Source organism: Emydura macquarii, unplaced genomic scaffold (assembly GCF_026122565.2).
Source record: "Emydura macquarii macquarii isolate MOO-44397 ecotype Brisbane River unplaced genomic scaffold, CSIRO-AGI_Emac_v2 contig_312, whole genome shotgun sequence".
NCBI lineage: Eukaryota > Metazoa > Chordata > Testudines > Chelidae > Emydura > Emydura macquarii.
Window position 1 is genome coordinate 10,581,045 of NW_027130449.1, and position 18,062 is coordinate 10,599,106.

General features: G+C 42.2%; 1 protein-coding gene across 1 annotated transcript; it reads right to left on the reverse strand.

The window, feature by feature from the left end:
* Positions 1–297: 297 nt before the first annotated feature.
* On the reverse strand, positions 298–17,814 carry LOC137162888 (NF-kappa-B inhibitor delta-like). The gene is made up of 7 exons (XM_067562789.1): positions 17,737–17,814; positions 17,156–17,302; positions 12,667–12,718; positions 10,976–11,145; positions 9,290–9,406; positions 1,578–1,742; positions 298–834 (listed from the first exon to the last, which is right to left on the reverse strand). Exons 1-7 carry the CDS (start codon positions 17,812–17,814, stop codon positions 763–765), a joined length of 801 nt encoding a protein of 266 aa, XP_067418890.1. The 3' UTR covers positions 298–762.
* Positions 17,815–18,062: the final 248 nt, after the last annotated feature.

Consider the following 18,062-nt stretch of genomic DNA (forward strand, 5'->3'; position numbering starts at 1 on the left):
CCTTTGTGAGCATTTGTTTTCCCTTTTTTGAGTCAGAAGCGTGATGCACAAGCTTTTGAGTGTGTCTACTTCTGCGTTCTCATGCAAAATACCGAGGAACAGAATTGAAAGTAGCTTCACAGACAAGAGTAATTTTCACTTTAGACATCTGAGGTTCAGAAATACTGTTGGTCACACCGGTGAACTATGACCATGCTACAGACTCATAGACTTTAAGGCCAGAAGAGACCTTCACAGTCATCTAGTCCGACCTCCTGCACGTCGCAGGCCGCAGAACCTCACCCATCCACTCCTGTAATAGATCCAGAACCTCTGTCTGAGTTACTGATGTCTTGATTTAAAGACTTCAAGTTACAGAGAATACACCATTTAAACTAGTTTAAACCTGCCAGTGACCGGGACCACGGTGATCTCAACTTAGAGACCACTGCATATTTGCAGCACACACAGTCTGTAACTGAAGCCTTTGGCTTTTCATTGATTTGAAGACGAGGAAGGGCAATTAGAATCTGACCTCTTGCATAATAAATGTGATAGAATCTCACCCAGTCATTCCCGTAATTGAGCCCAACAATTTGTGGCAAAACTAGATTGTATCTTTTAGAAAGTCATTCAATCTTGATTTAAAGACTCCATCTGATGGAGAATCCATCACATCCCTAGGTAAATTGCTCCAGTGGTTAATTATCCTCCTAGTTTTTCTGAAAGGAGGTGCATCACCACGAAACCAAGACATAAACCCTGTGTGAATTGGCCGGTGATCTAGGATCTGGTGTTTCGACGGCAGGTAACAAATGCTGACATGACTCTCCCTTTCTTCAGCAAATGCCTGACCTGCCAACAAATAGAGAGATTTAATATACGTCATGTGAAACTGTGGATGGATACGTACATGGTGGTTGTACATGATCCCATTGTCAATTGTAATGGGTTCTGGTACCTTCTCACACATGCAGGCACTGTAACTTTACGTCTGTCAGTATTTGTTCTCATAAAACAAAGGTTATGTGCTGACAGTTCTCTAAGATCTTCAGAGCATCAATTACTACTTCTGTTATGCTCCTTGGTTCTGGAATTGCCAAATTAGGCATATGCCCTGAACGTGCACACACAGTACAGTGGAGATCCAAATTCACTGTAACAGTGGAGAGCCTGTCTGGCATAACAGGTACCCCTATTCACTTGGGAATGGTGACAGAGGCTTTCTTCACCTCCTACAGCTGCAGGGGGAACTGTGGGGCGGAGTGTGTGTGTGTGTGTGTGTGTGGGGGGGGGGGGGGATGCTGTATTTAGGCCAAGATTTTCAAAAGTGATTTTGAGTGCCCAACTTAATAGCTCAATAGTCACTTTTGAAAATATGGGCTTGAGTGCCTAGCTGACGGATGGTAATTGCTGGAGATCTGGAGGACACTCCACTATGAATGGAATGAAAGTCCACTGAAAGACTCTGAAATAATCAGGGAATTTCAGTAGCAAAATATCACTATCACCATATTCTTTCTTTGTATACAGATACGGTATGTCTATGTTTGACAGGCAGATAAAGATATAAGGTATAAACAGTATGTAGTGTTTACCCGATCGCCAGCCTTTCCTGACGGTGCCATGTGAATAGCCTGGTCGTTGTCTAAGTTTCGGATGCTTGGGTCTGCCCCATGGTCCAGGAGCAATTTGATAATTTCTTCCTGATTTTTGTCCTGATGAAGAGCAGCTGCCATGTGCAAAGCTGTGTTACCATGAGCCTAGCACAATGAGAAAAGGAAACACCTTACAGTCCATTCCATTGGACCTTTCAGTTCCCTGCAAACATATTTTCCGTTTTAAAAGGGTGCAAAAAATGGAAAAAACTGTCAAATGAGAGAAGAGGCCAGAAAATATTGGTTACCTTCGGATATCCCCATCATCTGCTACCTTCTATATGCCTATTCTAAACACCACAGCTCAACAGGCCTGCTACAAAGTTGGAGAAGCAATGCTTCTAAAAGAACACTACCAGCTGGTGGCTTTTGATGCTTTATAAACAGATACCTGGCTGTAGCAGTACCTCGGAGGCCAGCAAAAGACACCTGACTAGCAATGGGCCCAGCCAGCCCGCAAACTTCTGCAGAACCGTATCTTTTTAGGTGGCAAAGGGGAGAGTAGTTGTTTACAAAAAGAGAAGGGTTCAGTCCCTATAGCGTGCCTTGGAGAAGGAAGTTGAATGACTAAAGAAAAGTCACGTGTCAAGCCACTAACTTTACGTAGACAAACTAAAATCTGGTGCCACGTGAATGCCCTACATACGGTTGCATGTATCATTCGTGTATGGCATCATAATGGAAAATAATGGGCCCGATTCTCATTTGCACTAACGCCCCTTTACACTGCTCTGACGTGCACATTAAGGCCTCCGCCAGACGAATGGACAAGGGCCTTAGCACAAATGAGAATGAGGCCCAATATTTTAGGGATTCTATCTGTAGCTAAAAGACATTGATTTCCTGGCCCCTGGGCCTTTCCTGTTTCAAAAAAAGCAAGTCCCAACTCCTTTGCCTGTTCCATGTTCCGTATCACTGGGCGAGTGTCCTTAGTGGAACTTACTGCAAAACTCTCAGATAAGAAGCAATCCACCTGGAAAGTGGCCAGTTTTTGAATGGCTACTGCTGTCCATGTATTTCTGTGTAATATTATTGAGAACATACACATGGGGGAGGGGGGAAGGGTACACTTTACTGGGGCCTGGCGGCCCTGGCCCAGGCTGCAACCCCCATTACCATAGCCACTTAGCTATCTTATCTATTGAGTGTGAACTTGCAAGAGAAATTGACTTGGGGGTGGGGGGCACTAATTCATGATTTTGCAATGTAAAAGGCCAGAAAAATAAAGCTTTAAAGTTAATTGGCCTAATTATAAAATGTTTGCAGTCACATTGGTCCATTAGAATAAAAAAAATCAAGACATTGACAGGAAAGAATACCTTTATAATGACCCAAAAGTTAGAAAATAGTCAGCAAACTTGTAGGACTCTCAGGCTGGGTGTTATGTTAAACAAAAATAGGAAGGGGGGGTGGGGGCATTTTTCAGAAATGTAGACTATGTAACAGTAATTTCAGAATTCAAACTTTTTTCATGGCTCATGAGATTGTATGTATAGGATGAGGGATTGTGATGTGTGTGTGGGAGGAGGCCCTGTGTTACAAGTTTGTACTGGCCCAAAAAAAAGTATGCTTGGGTCCTGCGTACACTAGGACTGTGTACATGATGGGGCTCAGATACTGGAATAGGTGAAAGAAAGCACACCTGTTGTTGTCCCCAACTCTGGAAAGCATCCTATCCAGGACAGCACTTAAAATTAAAATTAAGCAGGTGCTTAAGTCCCAGGAAAAGCAATGGGATTTAAGAAAATGCTAAGGGCTTTCTTGAATTGGGTCCTTTAACATAAGCTTTCTTAAAAATGAAAAACAGATGTAATTCCTTGCCAGGTCACTGGGTGGCACGAAACTGAGTTCTGTAACTGGAGGGGAACTCTATCACAGTTATCAGACAGGACAGGACAAAACGTATAACACCGCATAGCCAGAAGAAAAATGTTAGAGTTAACAGCATTGGTGATAAAGGGTTAATATAAGAACTATAGATGGTAAGGGATTAATTTATTAAAGATTTTATGAAAATGGCAATATTTGTAATTAGCCACATAACTTTTGTTTTTCAAATAATCATGTAATCATCATAGATGATGCTCCGTGGAGCTCTGTATGATCATTATGCCTGCTATGGTTCTAATTCATTTCCCTCTGTTCTAGTTATTAATTGATGAAATAATAAATAATAATACTTAGCTCTTATACACTGATATGCAGTTGCACTTATTTTATGAGCTCAGTTGGAAAGCTTCAAGGTGCTGAAATTGAAAGGTGCTGGACACAAATTATAACTGATTTTAGTATGCGTGGTTAATGATTTTTGTTCCATGTGCACCACTGATGCAGAAGATTCTCTGAAACACACCACTACTAGCAAACAAATATGAAATTCTTAAAAGCTTTTCTTAGGGAAACAAGGTATTTTTACAAGCTCTGAATCAGCAAATCTGTTGTGTCAACTTTACCATCCTATAAAACAAGACTATTGTTACTTAGCTAGTTATTTGGCTTTGCATTAAAAATGAAACATCTGTGTTTATATGTTGTATCTTTGACAACAGGCTGAGGTGGAAACATTGGTATCTTCAGAAACCAAGCATTAAGCTAAGGCAAATAAGCATCTTAATCTTTTGTGGCCCGAGCTAATTCTCTTAGCATTCACTGTAATGGAAGTTGGATTAGTTGGGTTCCAAAATTCCTCCATGAGGAAGACATCCTGTGAACCCTCACAGGCCCTGTTGTGGAGTGTATCTGCGCTGTATCATCCTCCACTGACCTAGTGTGGGACTGCAGGAACTCTCTGCCTCAGTTTCCCTTCTCTCGAAGCTCCTTAAGAACTCCATACTGTCAAAAAAGCTGTAAAACAAAATTCCTCTGCTGGGGTTCTACTTTATTAAAGCCAAATAACTTTGAAATAAAGACTCTTCCCTTGGGTTTAGGGAGCTACACAGCCCTTCTCCAGGTCCCAATCCTGGCCTCTTTGGCCTGTAGCCTCTCCCCTATGGTTCACGGGGATGCCCAGTTTCTCCCTCTATGAGCACCTCCCCACAGCTGAGCCCTTGCATTCCATTAACTGCCTAGATAGGCTAAGTGCCCTCAAATGAGCTCATCACAGGTAACCTGGGCCTGGACTCCCCTTAAAGGGCCAGCAGCCCTGTGGCAGGCCCCCACATTCCTATTTCCTATGTACCACAAGGGCAGTAAAAGAATAGGAATTAAGATACCATAGCAGAGAGGGAGCAGTGGCATGACAGCCTGATCCTCTCTTTTCTGGAGCCAGGACACCAGGACGGCAAAGGTGTTAAGTGGCCACATCAACTTGAATGGTCTCTTACAACATGTGCTAACCACTTATTCTCAACAATCTGTTCCTTTTTGTATTTAGCTGTGACAATCTGAGAACTTTCCCCAGACCTGCAGTAAAACTCGGTATAAGCTTGAAATCTTGTGTCTTTCACCAGCAGAAGTTGGTCCGATAAATACATTGCCTAACCCACCTTCTCTCTCTAATATCCTGGGACCAACATGGCTACAATGACACTGCAAACAGCAGAGGACATTCCAGATGTTATTCCAGTGCCTTAGGTTTCAGATGTGCTGCCACTACCTTTTGTGTAAGCACCAAAGTTCAAGATATGCTTCCATGGCCTTCCGGCTGACCTCTGCAATCAGTTAACTTGGGATAATTGAGAACATGTGAACTTTTAACAGGCTTTGGTTGTTTCTAAAAATAATTTTGTTCTTATTTACGTACTTTTCATCTTGCTTTTCATTTGGTTTTACATTTGTCCCTTTACTGGCCACATCAAAAGCACCATGCCAAGAAAGATGCACAGATGCACAGCGTACTCATGAATGGAGAAGAACGGTGCAGTACAGTCTTACATTTCTCATTGGCTATAGCAAGAAAATACCTGCTATAGGGTTTAATGCCACCTGCCCATTACAACCCAATTTGCATATCTGCCTGAGGTCTTTAAAATGTACAGCTTCATGTAACTTGAAAGCCAAAATGATAAACCAAGCCAGTTCCAACTAGTCGATTTGTTACGTAACTGAGCTGGGTTAGAACTGAAGACATCGTTAGGGACACTATAGGCTAAATGATGCCCAGTCATGCACGGGAGACGGGATAGAGAACACAGGGATTCTTCTCTCTTATTGCATAGGGACATGATCTTATGGCTTAGTGCAGGGAGCATTACTATTCACGTCAGTGCATGCAGGGTCAGGCCTCTGGTGCACAAGATGAGACCGATGACTCTCGATTCCCCACAGAGGGTGGGATGTGTGGGGAGAAGGCAGGGTCATACCCCACAATCCTCCCCACCCCCATGCATTAGCCAGTGGAGCAGAGCAACAACTTGCTGTATCTTGTCACACGGCGCACCAGCAATTGCTGCCGGGCGCTCTCCTCCAGCATTCCCAGAGGCAGTCTTGGTCTGCCAGCTCTCCCACTGGGGTGTACTCAAAGCTCGGTGGGCTCACAACCTCCTCCTCCTCCAAGTGGTGCTGAAGGTCAGTATTTGCTGTGCACCAGGCCTTGGGAGGGAGTTCAGGGTCTCCAAGCCCCTCTGCACTTTCAAGAACTCCTCCAAGCCTCCAGGGAAACGGTTAATGTTAATGACTTTATATTGCGGAAAACTCTGAATTCCCACCATTTAGCAGGCAAAGAGTCAGGCCCATCAAGAGAAGCGATCATCTAGAGTGGCAGCTTTCGATCAGATTTCACTCGATAGCCCAACTAAACTGGCATTTCCTTATGTAGGCATGACTTTGAATCATAGCCAGGATCCCAACAAACAAAGCAACCAAGTTAAAAACTTGCCAGTGCACGTCTGCCCTGATCCAAGACCCACTTCTTAGGCCTCTGAATCCCATCTATCGACTCACCTACTCCCCTGCCGCCCCATCCATCCATCTACTTACATAAGGCTTAATTCAGACCCCATTAGAGTCAATAGAAACATTTCCATTGCTTTCACTGAGCTTGGATCTGGCTCTGGCCTGTTGTATCTGAGTATTCCCTTGAGAGGTCTTGCTTCTGATCTCACTGGCTAGTAAATGTTGTGAGGATATTTCTTCTAGTAAACTGCTAAAGATAAATGGGAGAAAATCAGACAGGAATCTAATGGGATTCTCTCCACTCTCACTTGGGTGCTTTTGAAAGAGCAAGGGAGGCCTTGACCGCACGATGGATCAAGGTTGATGCAGCTGTGAAGAAACAAGAACAGAAGCTGAGCAGCATGCAGAAACTTCTGCAACTCGCTGAAAAGAAATTAGAGCTAAAGGAGGACCAGGTGTGGACTCAAATTCTTCAAATTCTTCAACAACAGAAAAGACAAGAGGACAACGATCTAATCTTTTTTTCTTGGCGATAATGGTTGCCAGAGACACAGTAGTTCAGCTGATGACTTCAGATGATCCTATCAATGTAGAAAGAGCCTACAGGATTATTATCAGGAGACAGTGTCAGATACCAGAACCCCATGGACAAGTTATTGCCCGTGTAATGGGTCCTAAGAGATAAAGGGAGAATGATGCAAAAAAGATCAGGGTTTCTCAAATAATGAAGGGTAAGCAGAGATACTGTTCTTTACAGATGTTTGTCCCATCACACGAAGCAAAAAGCACTGGCCACTCCTAGTCAAATAGAACTTTATAAGAAGAAACTTGAAGGTGCCTTTTGTGTATCCACAAAACTGAGTGCCTGGGTTAACTGAAATAAATAACATCTTCTCTCATGCTGAATCATAGGGAGAACTCTTAAGTAAACTAGACAAGAAGGATTCCTCAATAAGGCCTTGTTAAAATTTCAGAGGTTGACGTGATAGTAGTAAGCCACTTCAGAGTACTCAGCATATGACAGTGAGTTTCTGCTGTTGGATATATGTGCTTATAAGGCCGGATCCTCAGCTGGTCTAAATGGAGCTACATAATATTTAATCATACAGCTTTCTATCGGTTTCCGTATCACAGTATGTTTATTTCTGGACATTAGACACATAACTCCCTTCCCCGCTTCCTCAGAGCTGATGACAGGTGCTGAAAAATGTACGCCAAATCTAAGCGAATCTACCACCAGTGGTGATGATTCGGTGTTAGGTGCTGTCACTCTGTGGGGAGAAATGTTGCAATACGAAGTTCAGCTGGATTGATAATAGGTTTGCTGGATGTGAAAAATAATAAATAAGATGTTTTTTTAAAAAAAGGCTGAGACAGCTTGAGTCAGATTCTTGGCTGGCGTAAACAGGAGTAGCTGTACTGAAGCTTACAGAACTGCACCTATTTACATCAGCTCAGGATCTGTCCCATTATGTCTAGCTGCTTTCATTGGCTGCTGTTTCCCTTTTCTTTTTCTCCCCTTAGCTCTGCTTATGGCTTTCAGTAACTGGAAATGCCTAAATGATTTAGGAGCCAAAAGCTCATTTTTAAAGGGGATGTAGGTACTGAGAACCTAAATCCCATTGACTGTCTATGGGATCTTGGCTCCTGAGTGCCTAAATCCCTTTTAAAAATGAGATTTAGGCTCCTAAATATTTAGGCATTGCAATGCCTAATGCCACAACACCTAAATACCTTTAAAAATCTGGGCCGAAGATCAGTAACGTTTTGTTATTTGTGTGTAGAGCATCTAGCACAATGGGACACTGATCCCCAGTGCAAAAAAATCCTGAATATAACCCTTACAGCCAGAACCTGATCCTCCTTCAAATCCCTCTTTAAGACTTACCTACGTTGTGATTCCCACAAAAACCTGTTTGCTGGTTGTGCCTAAGTCCGCTGGTTGTCTGCTACGATTATCCCTCTTCCCCTCCCTTCTCTTCCTACTCCGTTCCTTCTACTAACACCCTGTTCCTGCCATTCTCCACCCTATCTTACTTCCGATGAAAAAAATAAAATAAAAGCTGCAACAAAACACACAGATAACTAAGCAGTGGCACTTCCTCCCATATTCCTCTGCTTGTATGTTATAGCCATATCATTAATCTGCTCAATATCATATCATTAATCTGCTCAATATCATATCATTAATCTGTTTAATATCATATCATTAATCTGCTCAATATCATATCATTAATCTGTTTAATATCATATCATTAATCTGTTTAATCTTTTAGGCCCTGACTCTGAAAATACTGAGGAATATGCTTAACATTCAGCACATGTGTAAATGTCATTGACTTCAGTGGGACTTAAGCACGTGCTTAAAATTAGGCATGTGCTTAAGTGCTTTTCCTGAATCACAGCCTTAGATTGTAAGCAGGGAGTATCTCTCATCTTTGTTTGGGCAGCTCCCGGTACAATGAGTTCCCAAACCCAATCAGGGTATGTGAGTGTTATAACAGCAATACAAATCGTGCTATTTTATTCATGGTCAAAATGTAAAGCTCCACAATCTGCTTCTCACATTAGCTTCCTGCATGATGCCTTCTGGCAAATATTACCTGTGATCCAGTTTATAAACGGAAATGGGATACGCAGGTTCAAGCTTTGGACAGTTGCACAGTCCATTGATTTCCTGTGTTTAGTTTGGATAGCTTGCTAGACCTGCATGCAAAAACCTTTTCGTGCGAAATCCCAATCGTTATACTAATTTTTGATTTAACACCTTGTGTGTGTGGCTTCATGCAAATTAGGCGCCAGAGACAGCTCTAACTCACCTTACTGTTGACATAGTCCTCGGACATGAAAGCATTTAATTCTAAGAAGTACTTGAGCAGGGAAATGTTCCCATCCTGCACCGTGTAATGAAGTACTGTCTTGTTGCTTTTAACATCCTGTTAAAAACAAGAACAACCACAAAACTTTTGCAAAACAGCTTAGCACAGGGGTTCCCAACCTTTTTGGCTCGAGGGCCACAGATATCATTTTTACACCCCTGAAAGGCCACCAGTCTCCACCAGCAGACCCCTTCTCCTCCACCACTGCAGCCAGATGGGAAGGAGTTCAATGCTCCCCTCCCCTCTGGCTCCAGCAGGGACCCCAGCACCTAGGGACCCAGGAGGAGCGCTTTGCTGTGGCCCCTTACACAGTCAGGGGGAGGGGAGCGCCGATCTCCCGTCCCCTTGGCTTCAGCAAGGAACCTGCACCGCTCTTGTAGCCCTGTGGCAACACGCTCCACCTGGATCCTTAGACTGCAGCTTCCTTCTGCAGGAAGGGAGTGGCGAGCCATACTGAAAGATCCCACAGGCCATTTTTGGCCCGTGGGCCACAGGTTGGGAACCACTGGGTTAACATGTTACGTAAGTACACTGGAGAAGACGAAGGCCTAGATCCTCAACTGGTGCAAATCAGCAGAGCTCCACTGACTTCCGGAGAGTTATAGTGATTCTGGATTTGGCCCTGAACACGCAACAATAAAGTAACTGTAGAATAAATTATCTGAAAGCCCCTGAATTCTAATCTAGTATGCCACCGACCAACATTTCATGATCATGTAGTTGAAAAAGGATGAGGGTCCTTATTTCATTTGGTAATATAGTGGCAGCACATCTCTGCTCAAATTTCTGCGATACGCAGAATAGTACTGCCATCCTATTTGGCTTATATATACAAAGGCACTTTTCACAAGAAGGTCCTGAAAGAATTACTTCTGTTACCCTGTAATAAGACTTGAGTACCATGGGAGGAGGAGATGAATGCAGAGAGGAATAGTGAGGGACTGGGGAATCTCTCTGTAATGATAATAATAATAATAGTAATAGCAATAATAATAATAATAATACATATCTCTTATATACTAATTGAAATAGAGTTTATATGAGGTGTAAGTGATGCAAAGACTTCGTTTTGGATCTTTGCACAGGAGTGAATTTCACTTGCTTTGAGACAGTGAACAAGAAGATGTTGTAGAAGTTCAATAAATAATAATAATGCAACAGTGTGCCTTTTTCTGTAGAATAATCTCGTTAGGAATAATTGGTTTGTGAAATATTGTACATGAAATGACTGCGTCACACACTGTATCACACGCTATGAAATCCGTGATACCGACTTGATTGAAAAAGTCAGTCTTATTGCAGTTAGATTTCAATTTGCTGGTGTCGGGACATCTTCTAACCATCTCAGTCTGCCCCGCTTTTAAATGTGTGAACTAGAGTTTGTTGAAAAACAGGGCATTGGCTCCCCAGTCGTTTTGTTTCAGATTTTTTTCATTGAACTTTTTCAGCCAGCTCTAGCATGAAGATAATGTATAGTGTTTAACAGCTAGAACAGACAGAAATGTTACATTCTAGAACCGGACTCCAGTTTTGGAGACATCCATGGCCCACCTCCCTCAGTGCTGCTGCTACATTATTATGTGATCAGTAATTAAATCATAGAAAGCAACAATGTTCACTCCTTACTCGACTGTGGATGGAGGCTCCCATCTGCACCAGAAGGTGGATACATGACAGCACTTCCCCACTCTGGTAATGAAGTTCTTTTTTCCGTTCCTCTGTTTGCGTAAGGTGACATTGCAGCTCTCGGAACAGGGAATTATGGGACAGAACAGCACAGTGAAGTGGGGTATGGCCTTCAAAACAGAAAAAAAGGAAATGAAGTTAAAATGGTTCCAATAAAGTATTGATTTAAATAAAGGGGAAAATAAATACATCAGATGGCTTTGGCCGTTTTCACCCTGAGTGACTTCACAGACATGATAGAAGTGGTTTCATGAGAGACACAAGTCTCATGCATATAGTCTGAGGTGCCCCAAAGGGCCTCAAGGGAGGGGGAGTCACAGAAGGGGTCTCTATCACAGATTTTAAATGCCAGTTGCACCAGGGAGCCAAAGTGAATCTTATGCATGTTGAGAAGAGTTACCTTCCTAAGTTGTTCAGGGAGACGAGGTGGGTGAGGTAATATCTTTTATTGCACCAACTTCTGTTGGTGAGAGAGCCAAGTTTTGGGCTACACAGAGCACTTATTCAGGTCTCTGTGTAAGCTCGAAAACTTGTCTCTTTCACCAACAGAAGTTGGTCCAATAAGATGTTACCTCGCCCACCTTGTCTCTCTATTATCCTGGGACCAACACTGCAGTGTGCTCTATCCCAGCACAGCAACAAACAAACAGCAATGTAAGTTGCTCTGTTAAGTCAGGGCTCTCTCTTTTGTTTGTTACATCTGCGTGCACTGTCTTCTCTTAAACCTGGATTGTGAGCTCTCATCTCTCTTATTACTAGTTTATACAGCACCTAGCACACTGGGGCTTTGATTTGTGTTTGGTGCCTTTTGGCATTACCGCTGTACAAAAAAAAAAAAAAAAAATCATCATCATCAACCATTTGCACTAGCGCCAAATCTTTGCCTCATTCTTAGCTTTTTCCCAACACAGCTTCCTCTATTCTCAGAGAATTGCAGACATATTTTGGTCTACAATTAACTCCATGTGATGAGTGGCAAACTGGTTGTGGGTACATGAGACTTGATTAGACACCTTAAATCTTAGAATCCATTATATTATGTATTATGCAGGACTTCGTTAGCCATTATGGTCCCGATTCAGGAAAACATCCTTATTTAGGAAGGGGAAATAAAGAATGTGCTTATCTTTAAGTATTTGTTTAAGTACCATTAAATTCTATAGGAATTAAGCATGTGCTCAAATACTGTCCTGAAACGGAGCCTACGACACCAACACTCCCCTTGATATTCTTACACACCCAAAACTCATTGAATTTCAAATATCTGGGCCCGAAAGATCCATTATAAATGTTATTTGCTGTGTCGTTGTAGCCACGTTGGTCCCAGGATATTAGAGAGACAAGGTGGGTGAGGTAATATCTTTTATTGGACCAATCTCTGTTGATGAAAGAAACAAGCTTTCAAGTTTACACAGTCTTCAGGTCAGAAGCATTTGAGTTTACACAGAGCTTTTCTTTTTCTGTTGTGAGGAAGAGCTCTGTGTAAGCTTGAAAGCATCTCTCTTTCACCAACAGAGGTTGGTCCAGTACCCGCCTTGTCTCTCCATTATAAATATTATTTATTATTATAATGCTACTGTAAAAATCTGCAAAACCAAAATGTGAAAGGGTTAAAACTCAAACTATCTTACCTTCAAAATCCTTCATTTCTAAATCGTGGGGGAAACCTAATGACATTATAACCTAGAGTTGACAAAAGCACAGGAGAATTTAAATTCAACAGAACGTTGTTTAAAGCAAAAAGCAGTCAAAGCATCCATAAACATTTTGAACATTCCCAGAGCCAACTGATTGGCAGGAATTTTTGCTGATGCCAGAGTACAGATGAGTCCAATTATATGTTAATGCACTGAGCCTTCATATTGGAGTTAGTGATCTTTTCAAACCTGTCAATTATTTTGTCCTAGCTGTAAAACGATGGATGGTCCTTTATTTCATCTTCTGGGAAGGTTTTCAGGATTAAATATGGCGGGAGAAGGAGAAATAACAGGATTGTACACTTTTTTCTGTTTCTTTATGATGGATACAGAAGGCCTGACTTGTTTTTTGTGCAGGATAAGGGATTTTTTTTCTGCTTGCTTTTTTAATTGGTAATATCAGGAATGTTAAATCTTACCTGTTTTTGTTGGATGTCTAGTTGGAGGATGCAGAATTGTGGATTGGGAGTTTTCTCAATCCTTAACTGAAGGGATACTGCAGGAAACCATTACAAAGATTTTTTCTTTTCATCGCATGTAGGTGTTTGCTTTTAAAACTCTTTCTAACTCAAATAACTATAAACAGTAATAATTATAATTATAACCTGTACAGCAGCAGCAACTAACAGCTACAGGCATTGGAATGGGCTTCCAAAGAAGGCTGGGGAATCCCTGTCATTGGAGGTTTTTAAGAACAGGTTGTTGGACAAATACCTGTCAAGGATTTTTTACGTTTGCTTGGTCCTGCCTCAGTGCAGGGAGCTGGACTTGATGACCTTGTTCACACCACTTCCAGCCTCAAATTTTTCTATGATTCTATGACAATGGAAAGAAAGTCCTTCCCCCAAAGGGCTTACAGTATCCACGTCACTACTGGACATGACTGCGTGACCAGCCGCAGTCACAAATTGGCTGAGTAAATATTGCTTCCCTTCGGATATTGGTGATATCACAGGCTTTACCAGGAAAAACAGAGGGAAAAAACTGAATTTCTAATGTAAAAAAACATGCAGAAGAACCCTTCTGCTCCCTTTAATAATAGCCAACCTTACAGACCTTTAATCCATCATAAAGAAGTAAAGAAGGGCACCAACCCATTTTTTTCCCCTTTGCAAGTCACCTTATCCATACCTTGAACTTTGGTCATTGATGTACTGAACTGTATGGCACAAAGGAAAGCTGAACTGTACTGTATATGAGAGAGTCAGAGGCACTGGGCTTTAATATTGAACACGCCTGCTAGAAGCACCACTAAGCAAAAGACAGAATAACTGTTGTTTGGTTTCAGATACTATTTGTCACTTGGCTGTGAATCCTACCCACAAAGGCTGAATTCACGGCTGCACAAGACCTACTGTACTGCAGTGCAAGCTCAGGGTTCAAACTCAGGCTCAAGCATAAGTCCCCTTCCATCTACATGCAAATCACGCTAACCCAGGGCTTGGACCCAGGGTCCCAGGACCCCACGAGGGTAGAAGGTCCGAGACTTAGTCAAGCCAGGATCCTATTGCTTTGCAGTGTAGACGTAGCCCCACGGGACTCATGGTCTGGGAGTCTGCCAAAAGTATCCCACAATCCCATGGGCTGGCCTTCTTTGTCATCTGGAGAGTTAAGTTTTATGGGCAGTCAAGTTTTCCCACACTGCACCACCAACTCAGGGCTAGAGCGACTACATTTTGGGAGGATGCAAGGAAGTCTGGGATATGGGGGGGAGGATTGGATTCAGGCCTGTTTAATGCCATGTAGATGAGCCCCCGGTTGTGTTACTAAAGCCCTCTTAAGCCATTAGAACAAGGCTTAATATCAACTCTGATGGGTTCTGTTTTAACAGCTATAAATTTTAGTCAGTGCATGCACATCAAGGATGGTCAAGTACTTCAGCCTTCTTCCTTTAGCATGCTCTTCACTGGGTGAACAAACAATATAAACTCCGGCCTTTTAACCCTCCCTGTAACGCGAATGCATGTGTATTCAGAGATACCTTAGAAAAAGATAAATAACGAGCTTTAGCCACATATTGTCATTTACAGCATAACTTCATTTCCTAAAGGTCTGTTGACACTGGAAATGTTCATATTGTAAAATGTTCACGTGCAGCAATATGGCAGGCTGAAGCAAACATGCCTGCTTGTAATATCTGGGGCAGTATGCAAATGAAACTAGTAAAAGCAGTTAAGAATTTCTATGGAAATGAGCACTGTCTGGATTTAATGCAGAGTGCAACATTTTAAAAGATTCAGCTTTTTTTCCCCAGACAGTGGTGATTTGAAGTGATGCTTCATAGAGGCTCTTCATCTAAATTATTAGAAAGTGTAACATTTTCCCTACGTTTGTTGAATAACCTAATTTCCCCCTAGTTTAGCATCTTGGCCTAGATTTTCAAATATAAATACTTGTAATGACTCATTCAGAACCCTTAATACTTAACATGCAGCCATGAGACATTAAGTCTTTCACTGAATTTGGCCCCAATTTCAGAGACATCCAGAATCAGTGCCAATTTTTCATAATGTTAATGTGATGTATCCAGATTAAATATTGACACGTTTTGTCATTGTTAATCTGAGTTCAGAATTAAACCATACACATTCAAGAATTTGCCTACATAGACTGGGGAGCCTGAACGTATTTTGCAGCATTTATTTTAAGGGAAAAAGATGCATTTCCATGAAAACAGGTACTGTAGGTTTTACAAGTGCCCCACAAACATTCCCTTCAGTGGAATCCTCAGTGTCTTTTTCAGCATTTTATGAGGCCAAGAGAAAGGAATGTTGTCTTAATCACTCTAGAAGTTACACATTAACTTCCAACTTATGAATTAACTTAAGGCTGTGTGTAAGGTATGGTTAACCAGCGCTGGAATTCAAACTGCCAGAACTAAGGTAATGCTACACACTACACTCTTTCATGCTACACGCTTTCGTTTACAATGCACTGCCATCATTAGAGGAACTGCTCTACCGTAATTCTATCATTGTTGTTGCTAGAACTTTGTCAGAGAAGCCGCCTACAGTGTCTGCTGGCATGAATGGAAAGGGAGGTAAAGGTGGGTTTTTTTTAAAGTTTATTAGCAACTGACAATCTATCAAAGGGCCAGATTCCAATACAATCACCCATGCTGGATATTACCTTGCTCTGTGAGAAATCAGTTCAAGTCAATAGGATTTCTGGCAGAATAAAGCACTATTCAGTGTGAATGAGTGGATCAGAATCTGGCCATGCAATAAGACAGACAGAAACACAAAGGAAATAATTGCTCAGCAGATGGCCCACAAAGTTTACTGCTATCATTAACAGAGGAGATATTCAAAGGCCCAAAGGGCAGGCAGGTGTCATCGACTTTCAGTCAGAACTGGGAGAAAGGAGCAGCAGATCAATCTGACATCATGACAATTTACACCAGCTGAGGATCTTCCAAGGATGCCTACGTCCTCTTTGTGCCTTTGAAAATCCACATCAATAGCTCTTGTCTCTATCTATAATTTTAAAAATATATCTGATCTTGCAAACTGTGTATTAGCTAGTCTATGTAACCAGGGACCAAATTCTGCTCTCATTCACAATGGTGTGATTCTGGAGTAACTCCACTTCCATTTCCACTGAGTTCAATGAAAAGGTAATTTGACCCCATGTGCTCTTATCATTGTTACCTTCTCCCTCCCATTGACTCCTTCTGTTTGTTTGTTACACCCACTTATTCCATAGTGGCTCTTCGGATTGCAAACTCTTCAGAGCAGGAGCTGTCTCTTACTGTGTGTTTATACAGTGCCTAGCACAATGAGGCCCAGGTCTGCACTACGGCAATGCAAACAACAAACAAACAACAACAATGATATGCCTAGATTTCCTCTGAGAGGTTTGGAACTAGCATCCAGAACATGAGTAACAAGATATTGACATAGTACAGCCATCTCCTTTGAAACGAAGGGATGACACATTACTTGGAGGAAAAAAAGACTAATACAGACTGGAAAAAATGAAATCAAGCCAAATGATTTTTACTTAAGGATATCTTTACTTCTGAGATGTTCGTTTTGGAAACATGTCTCTCAATTGATGGTTATGTTCACGGCATACAAACAGAGACGTTAGATAAAAACAAAATACTCTCTCTGGAAGGTTACAGTGTAACGCTACTTTATTTCTTAAAATCCAGAACCTTCACATCACAAGAACCAAAAACAAAGAGAGACAATGCAGGCTGCTCCCTAAGGGAGAGAGGCACAACTCACTCGCCTTTGCAGACTGACTGTGACTAGACCCAGATCACATACTTCCCTCCAGAGTCCCTCAGCCTGCAAGCTGGACCGGGAAAACCCCTGAGAATTGAAACTTTAGCATGGTTTTCAATACACCGCCCCGATACTGTGAGTTCTTTGCACTTTTATATTGCTCGCAATTAAAATAAGGAAGCCGTGCCTACCTGGATGATTTGTGCATATCCATACGTTGCCGCAAGGTGTAAAGCGGACTGCCCTTTGTCGTCCACAGCGTTGACATCAGCCCCTGTCAGTATCAAATCATAGACTATGGCTGGTTGCCTGGCAGTTACAGCAACCAACAGGGGTGTCTGAAAATAGCAGACAAACAAATACAATACAAGACTCTGGCAACAGTGATAACTAATACACAGAAAAGGCTGTGGGGAGGAAGAGGAACTCCATGTCAAACTCATTGGAAGACTGAGTCCTTATGTTTCCCAAGGATGCTCCTGTTAGAGAGGCACGTAGCTCTTGCCATCAGCAGTGTTACGAGAAGCACAGTGCTCCCATCTGAGCATAGAAAGAGACAGAAACATGCCTGCATAAGGCCCTGGCGGGAAGCAGTGAAATAAATTCTGTACTGTCCCCAGGATGAAATTCACCCTTGTTCAGAAGGCTTATGAATCACGTCTGGCACATGTGTTTTTCAGCGGGACTGAAATGATGCGCAGGCTTAGTGCTGGCACAGAGGTGAATTAAATGCGGCTATTCTGCTTTGATCGGGGTACCGTGTCTGCATTACCTTTCCTCTGTGCTCCTTGGCATCCAGTCTTCTCAGTTCTCTCATTCGCTCTGCGGCTGCCAGTGTGTATTCCCTCATACCTTTAGCTGCATAAATATGTAGAATTCTAAGACAGTAAATAAAGACATTGATCATTGTCTATCCACGAATCGTCCTGCCCATTTAACAGTTTTACAGACCAGCACTATCTGGTCTGCGGTTTTATACCATGCGTGGTGGACTCTATAGTAAGAGCACATTGTGAACATCGAGGAGCAATTTAAAGGTCTGATCTTGAACACAGGCTTAGTGTTTGCTACTATGAGTTAAACCGATTGGTTTCAATA

Bases quoted from the DNA above. Each gene is read 5' to 3' on its own strand.
- LOC137162888 (XM_067562789.1), bottom strand. From the start codon at position 17,814: ATGAGGGAATACACACTGGCAGCCGCAGAGCGAATGAGAGAACTGAGA. The intron at 11,146-12,666 runs GTAAGATAGTTT...TCTGTTTTGAAG, and splicing joins AGAAATGAAGGATTTTGAAG to GCCATACCCCACTTCACTGT. The intron at 9,407-10,975 runs GTAAGGAGTGAA...TGTTTTTAACAG, and splicing joins GAGCCTCCATCCACAGTCGA to GATGTTAAAAGCAACAAGAC.